The following is a 16306-nucleotide window of genomic DNA, read 5'->3' on the forward strand; positions in this document are numbered from 1 at the left end:
GAGACACCACGGTCCAATAAAACTCAAACCAACAGTATTTGTAAGTAAAAAAATAAAAAATAAAATAGCTAAATTATATGAATAAAATAAAAATATTTCAATAAAATTCCTTAATTGGCGGTTGTCTTGCCCAGATCAGTCTTGAACAAGACTTGTTTTTGGGAGCAAAATAATTATTTATATGACAACCCATATTAGCCATTTTTTCGTGTGTGTGTGTGTGTGTGTGTGTGTGTGTGTGACTAAGAATTCTTTACGCGGGTACCAATTTTTTTTTTAAAAAAAAATGGAGGGTGCATATTTCCAACCAATACAAGCTGTTGCCACTGCATCATTTTTCCCACAAACCAGAAAAGCCACTGCTTGGCTTTTCCATGAAACCGTGTCTTCCATCCATTCCTTTCAACAGTTATTTCTTCCTTCGTGGCCGCACTAAGTTGAGCACCCACTTCACAAACTCCCATAAAAGCAGAACAATTTACATAGCATAATCATACCCATTTTGAAGAAATGATGATAAAATATCTCCCTCCAGAATCATTCTTCCTCCCTCACTCTTATTTTACCATCCTTCTCCCTTCCTTTCAAATTTCCCTGCCCTCCTCCATCCAATCCAATTAGTTTTTATCTTCCCATAACCCTCCCCACAAAACCACCCTCTCAAGGAAAAGAAACAAGAATCCATCTTCCTCTTGAGTTTAGACTAGTATCTAAATTCCTTTGCTCGATGGAATTACTCATGCCAGAATACGAAGAAACCGTGCGAAGGAACATATCACGGCCAAAGTGCTATGTAGGCCTAGCTAGTAGTGTAACTTCTCCACGAAAGATGATAGCTTTCATGGGATTGAAGAAGCACACCATCTTTCTCCTCCTCCTCCTCCTCCTCCAACACATCGTCTCGGGACACAATCACCCACTCCCAGATCGCCGACACCGAGCAACTCTCCAAGAGAAGGCCACCCTCCTGTCCTTCAAGAACACCATAACCTCTCAATCTCAAGCAGCACTCGCAAATTGGAACGAGTCCGCCGATGTTTGTGACTTCATAGGTGTTGGTTGCGATAGATGGCGACTCCATGTCGTGCGTCTCCCACTTGGCGGCATGCTTCTCTCCAGCCCCCTCTCCCCTATCCTTGCCAACCTCACCAGCCTTCGCGAGCTAGACCTGTCCCATAATCTTCTCACAGGGCTCATTCCATATGAATTCTCCAACCTACGGCACCTCGTGATCGTAAACCTGTCAGGAAACCTTCTCCATGGCCCAATTCCACTCTCTCTCGCCAACCTCACCGGACTTGGATGGCTGGACCTGTCCAACAACCATCTCACGGGGCACATTCCGGTCGAATTCTCCAACCTCCAGCAACTCGAGGGCCTGGAGCTTTCAGAAAACCTTCTTGATGGCCCAATTCCACAATCTCTCGCCACCATTCGTAACCTTATCTTCCTCAGCCTCTTCAACAACTGTCTAACAGGTCAGATCCCAGCCTTGATCTTTGGCAACTGCACTCAATTATGTGTCATTGACTTCTCGTCCAATGATCTCACTGGCGAGATCCCTTCGGAGGCCCGAATTTATTTGCCAAGCCTGTGGACCCTCAATCTTTACTCAAATAATTTGACCGGAAAATTACCATCATGGCTTTCAAATTCATCAGTCCTCAGACAACTGGATGTCGCATATAACTTCCTTTCAGGTGAACTGCCTTCGGACATCGCCTGGAACAAGCCAAACCTCGAAGTTCTCCATTTGTCTTATAACAATTTTTCAAGCCACCATAACAACACCGACTTGAGACCATTCTTCTTAGCTATTTCCAACTGCTCGAACCTGCAGGAACTTGAAATCGAAGGACTAGCGCTTGGTGGACCATTGCCTCAAATTGTAGGTGGAGTCGCCAAAAGTTTATCCAAAATTCAGTTGGGTGATAACAGGATCTTTGGACCAATCCCTCCTGACATTGGCTATCTTTTTAATGTCACGCTATTGAATCTGTCGAGCAACCTTCTCAGTGGAACTATTCCAACTCTGATCGGCCAACTTCCAAAGTTAGAGCGACTAATCTTGTCCAATAACTTCTTGAGTGGCGCGATTCCTCCAGAGATTGGAAACATTAGCTCAATTGGTCTGCTGGACTTATCCAACAACAAATTATCAGGTGAAATCCCAATGAGCCTTGGAAATCTAAGTCTTATCGGTGAGATTCATCTTCAGAAGAACCAGCTTTATGGAGAAATACCTGCCAGTCTTGGAAGGTGCATTAGCTTACTAAAACTAGATCTGTCATACAATAGATTAACTGGAGGAATACCCCTGGAAGTGTCAGGCATTGTGAAGATTTCCTTTAACCTTTCACACAATCAGCTTCAAGGTCCTTTGCCGATAGAGCTTAGCAAGATGGATCAAGTGCAAGAGATTGATTTGTCATCGAATAACCTCTCTGGTGAAGTGATATCTCAGCTGTCAGCATGTGCTGAACTGAAGCTCATCAACCTCTCACACAATGCTCTTCAAGGACAGCTTCCCAAATCATTTGGAGATCTCCAAAACCTTGAGACTCTTGATGTTTCTTTCAATTACATGGGTGGGGAGATTCCATTGAGACTTAACAAATGCACCCGTCTCACCCATTTGAATCTTTCATACAATGACTTCAATGGACCAATACCCGCTGGTGGAATCTTCTCATTATTCGCCAATCTATCCTATCTTGGAAATCCACATTTATGTGGCTCAGTCGTCAGACGTGCTTGTTTCAAACGACGAAGGTGGCTGCACTCGCGTAAATTCTTGATCACCATTTGTGTCAGTGCTTCATTATTAGCATTGTTACTGGCATTATGTTGTGTGATTGGAATTAGAAAGACCAGAGGCAGGATTTTCAGAGGTAGAAATGACACTTCTGGCAGCTCGTCTCTGGTGCTAAAATCAAGTTTCCCACGAATCACCTACCGAGAACTCGTCGAGGCAACCGGAGAATTTGATCGGGATAGGTTAATTGGTTCTGGGAGCTATGGACGGGTCTACAAAGGAGTATTAAGAGATGGGACCATTGTTGCAGTGAAAGTACTGCACCTCCAAACTGGCAATTCCACGAAGAGCTTCAACAGAGAATGCCAAGTTCTGAAGAGAATTAGACATCGGAACCTCATAAGAATCATTACAGCATGTAGCCGACCAGATTTCAAGGCTTTGGTTCTTCCTTTCATGGCCAACGGCAGCCTCGAGAGCTTTCTGTATTCAGGATCTTCCGAACTAAGCTTGATTCAGAGGGTGAATATTTGCAGTGATATAGCTGAAGGAATAGCCTACTTGCATCACCACTCCCCTGTGAAGGTCATACACTGTGATCTGAAGCCCAGCAATGTGCTTCTTAACGATGATATGACTGCTTTGGTCTCTGATTTTGGGATTTCAAGGCTGGTGATGAATGTTGGAGCGGGGAACACGACTGGGGCTGACTACATGGGGAGTTCGACTGCAAATATTCTCAGGGGTTCTATTGGATACATTGCACCAGGTACGTTTTGTCATGATAAAGCAGCTGGATTGATATATATCTATATATATATTATGTTCATGCCATGAAGTATTTTCTTTGAGTTGTATTCATGCCATGAAGTATTAAGTTTGAGACTTAATTAGATATGGACTAGATCCCTTGATCCCTTCTTTTTTATATTTAACTTTCAGAGCTTTATGCATGAATTGGAGTGAATTAAATGGAAGTCTTCTGTTTGAGGAAAATAATTTAATTTGTGACCGGCCGAAGTTCGGATTCCACTGAAAAAATTTTTCCTTCTATTTCATCTTCCTCACTGCTGGAAGGTCTCTGACAAATCTAGTTGACAAATAGTGGTACCACAGCATGACCGCTTAAAACATATAAATTTTGAGCTTTGCAGAAACCACTGATATATATAAATCCCCATACACATGAATGGTTTCTTCCATTTACTAATCTATGTGAGTTTTCAGAGTACGGATTTGGCTCGGATGCATCAACCAAGGGAGATGTTTACAGCTTCGGCGTTGTAGTCCTTGAAATGGTCGCCAGGAAGAGACCCACACACGAAATGTTCAAAGGTGGTTTGAGCTTGCCCAACTGGGTGAAGAGCCACTATAGTGGGAGGATGGAGACGGTCATCGATGCCTCCTTGGTGACTGCTGTGAAGAACGAGACGTATGAAGTGAAAAGAATGTGGGAGGTGGCAATTGGAGAGTTGGTAGATTTGGGTCTACTCTGCACCCAGGAGAGCCCATCGAGTAGGCCTACGATGCTGGATGCTGCTGCTGACTTGGGTCGCTTGAAGAGATATCTTTCGGGCGACACGACCGCCAGTTTTACCTCCTCTTTGGGAATGTCGTCCTCCACCATTGGGGAGGATCCAGGCGCAAGCATATCCAACTTTGATTAATAGGTCCTAAAAAATATAGATCACATAATTCTGATTTCTTATAGACGGTGCTTTCAAAATTTGTTGAGGGTCATACAGCTGTTTTACTTTGGTGTGTTGGGCGATCTTGTTGCGGTTCTTCTGGCAGTTGTTAGATCTCATTCCTTCTGCAGGTGGTTGTGCTTTGCTGAAAGCTGTGCGTTGGTCCTGTAAACTTTGTTCAAAAGTTTTTTTTTTTTTTTCCCTTTTAAAAAGTTGGATTGTGTTTGAATGTTATTTACCGAATTTGCTATAGTCTAAAGTTTTCATTTAGACGTGCTTTCTAAAAATTTGAAGCGACTAAATTGAAACTCTTAACACACAATGCGATTTCCTATACTGTGTCGATAACTTCATTAATCTATATTTCATATATATTTTTGTTTTTCTGGTAAAATATAAAAGAAGAACAATTATTGAACTAAGTGCAATGCGAACAGAAAAAATCAGCAGCATCTCGAGTATTTTTATTTAAGCGGCATCTAGAGTTAACAAACAATGAATATCTGGAGGAAACTGTGAATCAGTGACAAAATCAATAGAATGCAGACCAGCCAAGTAGTCTGTTACTGAAGTTGATTCCCTAAAAACATGGTGAACTTCGAAGGAAGCATGGAATCAGAAGTTTAACGTCCTATAGCAAAGGATTAGGATTATCAGAAGAAGCTGTGAATAATACGCGAAATAAATGGTACAAAGCCTAGTCTTTGCATTCTATCTGGCTGGAAAGGGTCAGATGATCCTCCCATCCGGACTAGATAGTTTTCTCAACAAACCATAATAACAAAACCTCAAAAATAATTGTTGAAATGAGCTGTAGATCCCTCTGATTAGGAATGCAATCGTCTAATTAGAGAAAAATATATTTGTATAATTCCTAAATTGAATCCCTCTGATTAGGAATGCAATCGTCTAATTAGAGGAAAATATATTTGTATAATTCTTAAATTGAATCCCTCCGATTAGGAATGCAATCGTCTAATTAGAGAGAAATATATTTGTATAATTCCTAAATTGAGCCCATGAAAATTAATAAAAAGGGCCCTTTTGGTCCTAGAGAAGTAATCCTTCTTCCTCTGAAATCTTCGTCTTCACCCTCTTTTCTATTCTTCTTCTGTTTACACTTCTGTTTGTCAACATGGTATCAGAGCATATTTAGGGAACAGAGTGCTCTGTTCCGCCTCATCTCAATCCCTAAACCTCTTCAACCGCCGATCGTCCACAACTCAAATCTCTCCTCTCAAACAGAGTGGGATCTGTTCCTCCTTCAAACCATCGCCGCTGCTCTCTCTGTGGATCCCTGCAAACCTTGAAAGCCACTCTCCGTTTTTGTTAAATATCTCACTCTCTCTCTCTCTCGCATCCCTTCAAATCATCGGCGCCTCTTCCCCGGAACCGTCATCTTCATCTATGTTCACCGCCTCTGCTATGATCGCTGCCTCCGCTGTCGCGGCCATCATCGCCGCCGCCGCTGCCTGAGCCTTCTCCACTATGATCGCCGCCGCCGCTGCCGCTGCCATCGTCGCCACTGCTGTCGCTGCTTCTGCCATCGCCGCTGCAATCGCCACCGCTGACGCTGCTACCGCCACTGCCGTCGCTGCTACCGTCGCTGCCATCGATGCCACCACCGTTTCCACCCGAGAACCACGGGGTTGAAAACGGTTCTCATCTCTTATTAGATGCTATTTTTTCTAGAGCAACAATGGAGCATCCTGTTTTGGAGTTTCTGAATATTATCAAGGCACCTTTCATGAAAGCAGAGATTCGATATTTTTTCGTCATCTGAGTTTATCTCAGATCGTTGGTGAGAAAACTTCAATTTCCTCCCTCAAGATTGTTCTTGTTTACTTGATCATTTAAGTTTTTTGTTATGGATGATAAAACTCCTTTAACCATAGAGGATTTAGAAAAGTTAATGGTTAGGATGATGGAATGTCATATCTCGGGTAGTGAGTTTTCAAAGATCACCCTAGAAACTAACCCGGTCAAATTGGATGGGCCGGGTACCTACTTAAGTTGGACGCGACATGTTCGTCTAATTTTGGATTCTCACAATCTTGAGGGGTTTATAAGTGGTACTGCAAAAAGGCCAGAAGGAGATGGGATAGCTGTTAGACAGTGGAATTCTAATAACTCTCGGGTGGTAGCATGGCTTCTTGCCTCTATGGTACCAAGTGTTGCTCATACGGTTGAGACACTAACGAATGCTTATGAGTTATGGCAGGCTGTAGCCACAACTTATTCTTATAAAGGCAATAATATGCATGCCCATAAGATCCAGCGAGAGCTTCGAGGACTTAATCAGGGTTTTCGATCTGTAACAGAGTATGTTGGAGAATTAAAAAAGTTGTAGAATGATTTTGATTTTTATAGTCCCTTTACCCCTAATCATCCTGGTGATGTTGATGTGTTTCGCAAATGGATAGAGCGACAGCGACTTGTGGATTTTTTGGATGGACTAAATCCAGAGTTTGAGTATCGATGCTCTTCTATTCTTAGTACACAGGAGTGGCCAACTCTTGATGAAACTATTTCTTTGGTTCTTAGTGAAGAAACTCGATTAACCACTATGTCTTCTTCTACGAACACAACTATACGATCTGCACTTGTGGTACAGCCTAATACTCTTGGAAGCTCGTCTCCTAATTCTGCTTAAGAAACTCAGCCTCGACCTCGTGGGGTTAAAATATGTGACCACTGTCATAAGTCGGGCCACATCAAAGCTTACTGCTATGAGCTACATGGTCGTCCAAATAGAGGCCGTGGTCGTGGAGGTGGTCGTTTTGGTAGAGGCCGAGGTCAGTATAATCGGGCTCATTTTTCTTCTATGGAAGATTTATCAGTTGAAGAAATACAACTTTTGAAAAAATTCAGATCTGATGTAAATATTTCTGAAAGCAATACTTCCACAGAAGATTCTTCAAATCAACCAGTCAGTTCTCAGGGTAATTTTGTCCAAATAGGTATCAGTGATCAAATTCATGCTCTTAACTGTAGTAATTTTTCTTCATGGGTTGTTGATTCTGGAGCATCCAATCATATGACTGGATCCTTTAGAGATTTTGTGTCTTATATTTCCTGTTCTGGTCGTGATAAAGTTCGTCTTGCTGATGGCTCCTTTACCCCTATTTCTAGAAAAAGATCTATCAAATGCACTTCCGAATTATCCTTATCATCTGTTCTACATGTCTCAAGATTTTTTATAAATCTCCTATCCATTAGTGCTATTACAAATGATCTTGATTGTGCCGTAACTTTTTTCAAAACATATTTTGTCTTTCAGGAACCAAAGACAGGGAGGAAACTTGGGACTGGCATAATGCGTAATGGGCTCTGCTATTTGGAGGGAGGAGTGTCTGGAGGCTACTCAGAAACCAGTTTGACTGTTTCATCTTCACAAAAGGAAGATCTGTTGCTCCAACACCGCAGGCTTGGTCATCTTTCATTTACTCTCTTAGCTCGTATATTTCCAACTATTTTTGAAACATATAAAGAGAAGCTTGTATGTGATGCCTGTGAACTAGCTAAACACACTAGAAGTACTTATCCAAACTCAGGCCGACGTAGTAAAGCAATGTTTGAGGTAGTTCATTCTGATGTATGGGGATCCTGTGGGACCACCGCTATTTCTGATCATCGGTGGTTCATCACTTTTATTGATTGTTTTAGCCGTTGCACTTGGGTTTATCTATTGAAAAATAAGAATGAAGTGTTTCAGTAATTTAGAGATTTTCATAAAATAATTGGTACTCAATATGGAGCAACTCTTAAGATTTTTTGCTCTGACAATGGAACAGAATATCTTAATAAAGAATTTGAGGAGTATATACATAATAATGGAATTATACATCAAACGACGTGTGTTGACACACCAGCTCAAAATGGAGTTGCTGAAAAAAAGAATAGACACCTTCTTGAAGTGACAAGATGTTTGATGTTTTCTATGAATGTTCCTAAGTTCTTATGGGGAGAAGCAGTGTTAACTGCAGCATATCTGATTAACCGAATGCCACTTCAAACTTTGGACTATAAGACTCCTCTTGAATGCCTGCAAGGAACTAATTCTTTTATAATTTCCCCCAAGGTATTTGGTTGTGTTTGTTTTATTCGGGATCATCGACCTTCGGTTGGCAAGCTTGATGCTCGTGCCCTCAAGTGCATTTTTGTAGGATATTCATCTACTCAAAAAGGATACAAATGTTGGTGTCCGACTGAGCGGAAGATGTTTATCAGCATTGATGTAATATTTCGGGAGTCTGAGCCATTCTATATATCTTCTGTGTCCTTTTCCTCTCCCGTTATCTCTGGAACTGGTCGAGAGGGGGAGTCCTCTGGAGGGAGTCCTATTACTGTGGATGTTACTATGGATGTTGATACAAATGGTGCATCTGACACTCAAGGAGAAGCATCTGACACTCAAGGAGAAGCATCTGAAACTGCATCTGAGACTCTCCCACAGCCTGTTTTATCTGATTCATCTCCTCTCTCAGAGTCTATTACGCATTCTCCAGTCTCCAAGTCTTCCTCTCCTGTCCCAACGGTTTCATCTTCTACGACCAATGGTAATTCTCCTGTACCTCCCATCCATTTTACATTAGATAATGATGATCTAAATGTTCCTATTGCTTTACGGAAGCCTACTCGTCATGCTGGTATTCCTACTCGACTTAAGGATGGAGTAGGGTACAAACATGACATCACTAACTTTGTATCCTATGAGTCTCTCTCTCCATCTTATCAGAGTTTTATAGCTTCTTTGTCCTCTGTCTCCATACCCGAGAACTGGAAGGTTGCTAAGGAAAATCTCAAGTGGAAAGCCGCCATGCTTGAAGAAATGCAAGCACTAGAAAAAAATAATACATGGAAACTTGTACCTTTGCCAGCTGGTAAACAAACTGTGGGATGCAAATGGATTTTTATAGTTAAACAGACACCTGAGGGTACTGTTGAACGGTACAAAGCTCGCTTGGTAGCAAAAGGATATACTCAGACTTATGGCATCGACTATGATGAAATTTTTGCACCTGTTGCAAAAATGAACTCTGTTAGAACCCTTATATCATGTGCTGCTAATTTCGGATGGGATCTGTTCCAGCTCGATGTAAAGAATGCTTTTCTTCATGGAGAAGTTCAGGAGGAAGTATATATGGATGTTCCTCCAGGATTTGCTACTGCTCAAACAGTGGGCAAAGTATGCCAGTTACGACGATCTCTTTATGGTTTGAAGCAGTCACCTCGTGCTTGGTTCGATTGCTTCCGGCAAGCAATCATTCAGATGAGGTATAAACAGAGCAATGCAGATCACACACTCTTCTTTCGACACAATAAGGGTAAGATTGCTATTTTAATTGTCTATGTTGATGATAGTGTAATCACAGGAGATGACTCTGAGGAGATAGCTCATTTGAAGGCCCAGCTGGCACAGGCATTTGAAGTAAAGGATCTTGGACATCTTCGATATTTTCTTAGGATAGAAGTTGCTCGTTCTTCAAAAAAAAAATTTCTCTCCCAAAGAAAATATATTCTAGATCTTCTTAGAGAAACTGGTATGTTGGGATGTCGACCTATTGCCACTCCTATTGAGCAAAATCATCGACTAGTAGCCGATACCGGTGTCCCTATTGATCGAGAACGTTATCAATGATTGGTAGGGCGTTTGATTTATCTATCTCATACACGGCCTGATATTGCATTTGCCGTTAGTGTGGTAAGTCAGTTTATGCATGATCCACGTTCAGTTCATATGGATGCTGTAACACGGATACTTCGTTATCTCAAAAGTTGTCCTGGTCGAGGTTTGCTTTATTCTTGTCATGGCAACCTACGGGTAGAGTGTTATACTGATGCTGTTTGGGCTGGATCACTTGATGATCGTCGCTCTATCTCAGGTTACTGTACTTTTGTCGGAGGTAATCTAGTCACTTGGCGAAGCAAGAAACAGAATGTAGTTGCTCGATCTACTGCTGAAGTAGAGTTTCGAGCTATGGCACATGGCGTATGTGAAATTCTATGGTTACGGATCTTGTTATTGGAAATAGATCTTTATCAATCATCACCTCTTATGCTATATTGTGACAACAAGACAGCAATCAATATTGCTAATAATCCAGTACAGCATGATCGTACAAAGCACATCGAGATCGATCGATATTTTATCAAGGAAAAGCTTGATGCCAGAATCATTTGTATGCCTTATGTGCGATCTGCTAATCAACTAGCAGACATTTTGACCAAAGATCTTAGTGTGTCTTCTTTTTCATTTATTCGTGACAAGATAGGTCTTTATGATATCTATAACCCATCTTGAGGGGGAGTGTTGAAATGAGCTGTAAATTCCTCTGATTAGGAATGCAATCGTCTAATTAGAGAAAAATATGTTTGTATAATTCCTAAATTGAATCCCTCTGATTAGGAATACAATCGTCTAATTAGAGAAAAATATATTTGTATAATTCCTAAATTGAATCCCTCTGATTAGGAATGCAATCGTCTAATTAGAGAGAAATATATTTGTATAATTCCTAAATTGAGCCCATGAAAATTAATAAAAAGGGCCCTTTTGGTCCTAGAGAAGTAATCCTTCTTCCTCTGAAATCTTCGTCTTCACCCTCTTTTCTATTCTTCTTCTGTTTATACTTCTATTTGTCAACAATAATAAAAATAATATAATTTTTTGTGGAATGTTACTATATTGAAAAATTCATTGACTCTATATCAAAAAAAAAAAAAATTATTGACTCAATAGTGTGCATAAATTAAAATTTGACAAAAAAAATAAAAATATCAGAGAATGTAGCTAGGAAGACAGACAATTAGGAGCATGCGTCGACCCCAACTGAGTGACTAGTTTACCATGGATTCATGCCATGCCATAGTCCATCATCCAAGCGGCCAATGCTGTTTCCAAATGACTTCATGACATGAGAAGGATGAGTCATTGTGCGGCCCTCTTTGCCTTGCCGTCTCGCCCTCTCCGTCACTTACTTCTTGAACCTAAGGCAAGCAGTAGATTTTTAGTATATGGAGTCAAACAAGGACCCATGTTCTTTAGAATCGCACACACTGTCCCTTGCTAGAAGTGGCAGGATTATACTGTCTCAACCAAGGTGACTATTGTTGCTGCTGGCGGCTAAGCTGTCGGAATGGACAGATCTGTGATAGCTGAAGCTTGATTCCATACTCGAAGAGAACCTGCAAAGCAAGTTCTTTATCGGAGTTGTTTTCAGTGGGAACCCTCCCATATTTAAGTCAGTCATTAGAAAATATTGAAAATGAGGAAGAGAGTGGAGCTTGGGAGCTTACCTGAAAGTCTCCTATGCCCCCCTATTTATAGGTGAGGTGTCTGACTAGTTTTCGAAGCAAGGACGGGAGTGGTACGGAGGATTACGCTGTTTCTGTTTTATCTAATCGAGATGAGCTGTTATCCATTTGATCTGAAACATATTTGGAATGCAAGACTGATTAGGCAACTATTCGATGCACAACTGCCATCGCAAATCTCAGCCTTTTGTCTTGGTTCAACATGGCCTGAGCCAACTAGTTCGGCATCTAGCCAAGATTTGGATAACATCGGGCATGACCGAGATGAATTGCTATCCCATATCAACTATATTTACTGGCATATATTCTGGCCATGAATAATTTACTTTATGTTGTACTCAATTCTGGACCCTCAAAAAATTTTGCTCCACATCAATCTAACTCCTACATGTAATCCAACTATCTCCTTTTAGAGGAGATACGACTCCATTTGAATGATATAGTATATTTTTTATTTTTTGGGAGCAAAGAAAGGTAATCCTCCAAATGATAAAGGAGAAGCGGGAAAAGAAAAAGAACATGTGCAATTCATCATTAAACTTTGGAAAAAAAAAAAAACAAATTTCATTTCAATTTAGTTGTTAGCTTTCTTTCCCTACTATATAGACCCAAGATGATCTTAATTACATATCCTGATGCATTAATGTTTGCAACTTTGTAGAAGATAAATTTATATAAATCATAATTAATAAGCAAAGAAATACTAAAAGGCATATTAAATATTAATAACATATAATTAAAATATGATAACCGCTATCTATTAATATCATGCTCAATACTATATTTTGACCTCATGATTAAATTGCCACTCTAAAATAGACTAAATCAAATAGGTTGATCCAAAAAAAAAAAAAAGTCTACCGCCAATGAAAGTAACTTTTTTTTAATTATTGTTATTATTATTATTGATTTGTGGTGTGGTGCGGTGTAGAGCGGTGCGGTTAGGGTTAAAAGGATGAAAGTGGGGTGTTGAGTCAAAAGTTTGATTTTTTTTTCTTTTAAGTAAATCAAAAGTTTGAAACTTGATAGGTAACACATGCACAGCCCAATTACTATTTTGAAAGCTAAATTTGCCGGCAGGCATGTAATGAATGTATGTCTACGATGGTTCATTATCTTCTACCATAAGTCAATCCAATCGATTTAAGCAAAAGTGTTGAAGACTCGACCACTACAGTGGCAATGGCTCAAAAAACTTAAAAAGCTTTAAGGTAATCGATCGGATAAGGTTCTGTGTCTTTGTTTCAAAATTTTGAGAGGGTTGGCCATACTCATTTTAGGAGCTGTTTAGTTCATAACCAAAATCAAAATAAGAATGAGAATCGGAATGGCTTAGAATCAGAATCGGATTGGTCAAATCCTCCGAAATATTTGGTTCGTGATCGGAATCGGAATCGAAATCAAAATTGAAATGTAAATTTGAATCTATAGAGGAAAGTAAGGATTGAGTTCTATATAGATTGAGCCATTCCTATTTCATTTTAGAATTGGAATCGGAATGAAATTCCTTCTAACCAAATGGTTAGAATGGGAGTCACCCATTCCAATTCCGATTTCAAACTCCCATTTCTCCCAATCAAACACCCTCTTAATTTCTACAAAAAGATCTTTTGAAAAACAGTGAGGTTTTTCTTGAGATATAATGTTGAAAATACTGAAGTTAAACATAGAAAGTTGATAAGAAGTAGCGTAGATCTGTGAGAGATGAAAGTAAACAATTGTATTTATTCAAAAAAAGAGAAATTAAATAATTGTAGATAAAGTTTTGCCATGAGATGGAAACAAATTGTGTGTAATTGCTCAAACAAATGGTTGGAAGCCAATATATAGCCAGGTGAATGCATGTTGGAGCAACTTGGAAGCCCACCTAAGGTGCCAAGAAATTAAAAGTACCGAGGTAAGTCATACACATCGATTAATATATTCAGAATGTTAGAGAAATCTGGCATGATAATTTCTATAATTGCTTTTGTTAAATTAATTGGAAATTTTAATTACTAATATGCATTTTTTAGGTGTCTCTTTCTTTCTAAAGTTATTCTATCATTATTAGGGTTTGTAATCCACTATTATTATTTTCTTTTATAATAATCTTGCTAATGGTTGCACTTGTTTCTTTGATGCAGTTAGACGAGGGCACTACTTGAAAAAAAGAAGAACAAATAAAAAATAAAAAACTGACCTGCCTTGACGCTATATCTTGTTGTTCTTTAAGATCAAATACACTAGAAACCTAACAGCACTTACCAAGCGATACACATCATTCAGGCTTATTCACTTTTTGACACTTCATCACGAAAAGTTTGTAATAACTATAGATACCTGCCTCTCCAATGAGAGATGATTGAAGTGCAAATTTCTTCATGATGGACATTTAAGTCTGATTAAATTGTGGCTGCGATACCATTAATAAGGTGGCTCAAACCTTATCCCATCAAGCTTATGATTGACCTCTGAATTTAACCAGCAAACGAATAAAGAGATGGGTCACTCATTAGTGTTTGAAGATTTGAACTAAAACTCTATTTTAGAGAATGAAGGGGTCACTTATTACCCACCAGCAATAAGCATGGCTCATGCTTGGCAAATCTTGACACTAAAATAAGCTCTCAATGACTGGAAAATGCCTCCCACTCCCCATGAGAGTTGATTTGGGTGCAAATTTTGTCATTGATAAGATAGGAGGGGCAGATTCACACCATTTTAATTTTTAATACATAAACAACCACATATTTGCCTTATCCCACTGAGCTCATTGACCATTGAGATTGTTCTAAAAGGCAAAAAAAAAAAAGAAATAGATGGGTCACTAGTTTTACCTAACCAATAAAGGTCTGGAGGGATCATGAACAAAAGAGTGCTATAAATGCACTAGTGGGAGGAGAAACAAGGATAGCCACACAGAGGTCCATCTTAATTTTCCTATTTATTCTCTGGAGGTGGGAGATTATAATAAAGTTGTGTTGATGTCCCGGGCGCTAATGTGTAACCCCACAAGCTTTGCTCTGGCCAGCACGAGCAAAAATGATTGTGTACTAAGTGGGTGTTCATTTGGTGGGTCATTGTACCCGTGATGCACCAAAATGCTACCCTATTGGCATCCAACAAACCAATAATTGCAGGTAAGCATGGTGCAAAGATGCATGCAGGTGGGTGGATGCAACTCAAGGGTGACACAGACATAATTTAGGTTGCCACTTAGTTGCAATCACTTGAGCCAGATGGTCAACCCTCTAAGAGATGTTGAAATTGAAAGTAGTCCTTGAACACGCTCCTCTTAAGAAAGATGCTGTTCGAGTAACATGTCAAGATGTATATCTGACCGTTACTACAAGTCCTGCAGTATTTCCTAGTTGCAATGCAAAAAGTTTATTTCTAAGAACAGCTTTCAATTCGGTGATCATATGATTTGAAGTTCTGATGGAACTTCTATCATTACCAGCTCAAAGGGTGATTCACAGCCAAGCATTAGAAATGAGTTACATGAAGGATCGTTTCGCCAAAAAATGGGGGAAGGAGTTGCATGAAGGAGCCAATGGAATGCCTTACCTGTTTTAGAACATGTTTGCCCTGCATAGCTTCAAGGCTTTAGTAAAACCTTTTCAGATTCATGCTGGGTATTGTACAATTATTGTTTCTAAACAAGGGGTTAACACTTCAACCACCAAGTTAACTGGTTTGGACACTTCCTACGAACCGTTGGTGAGAGTTCATTTTGAATGTTTAAGATTTCTTATCCCTGTCCCATCCATGGACAGTAAACTTCCGAAAAGTATATAAGTACAAATGATGAAAAAACAATTGCATTTAAGTCCAGCTATTAAATTTCCTTCCATCAATACTGGTATCCGAAGCGTTAAGGGGAAACAATCGAACTAATGCTAGCTATAACATTATAAACAAAGAGTTCAGAAGTTCTAGATGCCATTATTATCTTACTTTTCTAGGAAATTAATAAAGGTAAAATCTGTTTGCACACATCCAATATCGAACAGGATTCTGAAAAGATTAAAACGTGTCATAGAGAGTCTGGGTAGAAGCTTGCATCTGATGGTGACAAGACCAACGTTTGTGAGTGGAATGGCATTGCGTGCAGTCTGTGTCCTGAAATAGATTGAACTCTAGACTCGTGCAGAAATATCTGTTTGCAACGATCCCACATTTTTTTTCTTCAGTCTTTCCTACCTTTGAGTACTTGAATTGTCTGAGAATTCACTTGAAGGTTTCATACATTGTATGCATCGAGCTTGGATCTTTCTCTAACCTCGAGCAACATTTTTTTTTTTTTGACTGAAACCTCGAGCTACTTAGTATTCAAGAAAATCTTATACAGAATGAAATCCCCGAGAGCTTTGGCATTTTCAAAATAAAATCCCTGAAATGCACATGCATCCTTTTGCACACGAGGCTTATCATCCCCAAGATCCAAACTTCCCCAACAGAAAACATCTTGTAAGAGATAAAAGCTTTACAGGCCATCACAAATTAAGTTAGTTTAATTCTTGAAGATTAGATATTAATCTTGAAAAAAATAATAATAACTTTA

The 16306-nt window shown here is 39.6% G+C and overlaps 2 protein-coding genes across 5 annotated transcripts in view; one reads left to right on the top strand and one right to left on the bottom strand.

Moving 5' to 3' along the window:
* The first annotated feature begins 604 nt into the window (after positions 1-604).
* LOC105050931 (uncharacterized) lies at positions 605-4600 on the top strand. The gene is made up of 2 exons (XM_073262317.1): positions 605-3524; positions 3983-4600. Exons 1-2 carry the CDS (start codon positions 728-730, stop codon positions 4420-4422), a joined length of 3237 nt encoding a protein of 1078 aa, XP_073118418.1. The 5' UTR covers positions 605-727; the 3' UTR covers positions 4423-4600.
* An 11663-nt stretch (positions 4601-16263) lies between these two features.
* The window catches only part of LOC105050744 (uncharacterized), a 6740-nt gene continuing 6697 nt past the window's right edge, over positions 16264-16306 (bottom strand). For 2 of the 4 annotated variants that reach the window (XM_010930877.4, XM_073262311.1), the window contains one exon: positions 16264-16306. This exon is cut by the window's right edge and continues 344 nt beyond it. The gene's annotated coding sequence lies outside the window, so the exon portion shown is untranslated. The other 2 variants (XM_010930875.4, XM_010930876.4) reach the window with 2 other exon arrangements.

The sequence above is a fragment of the Elaeis guineensis genome, chromosome 8 (genome assembly GCF_000442705.2).
Source record: "Elaeis guineensis isolate ETL-2024a chromosome 8, EG11, whole genome shotgun sequence".
In the NCBI taxonomy this organism is placed as follows: domain Eukaryota; kingdom Viridiplantae; phylum Streptophyta; class Magnoliopsida; order Arecales; family Arecaceae; genus Elaeis; species Elaeis guineensis.

Excerpts from the sequence above, each read along its gene's own strand:
- LOC105050931 (XM_073262317.1), top strand. The coding sequence starts at position 728 with ATGGAATTACTCATGCCAGAATACGAAGAAACCGTGCGAAGGAACATA. Across the intron at positions 3,525-3,982 it reads TATTGGATACATTGCACCAG|AGTACGGATTTGGCTCGGAT; the intron begins GTACGTTTTGTC and ends GTGAGTTTTCAG.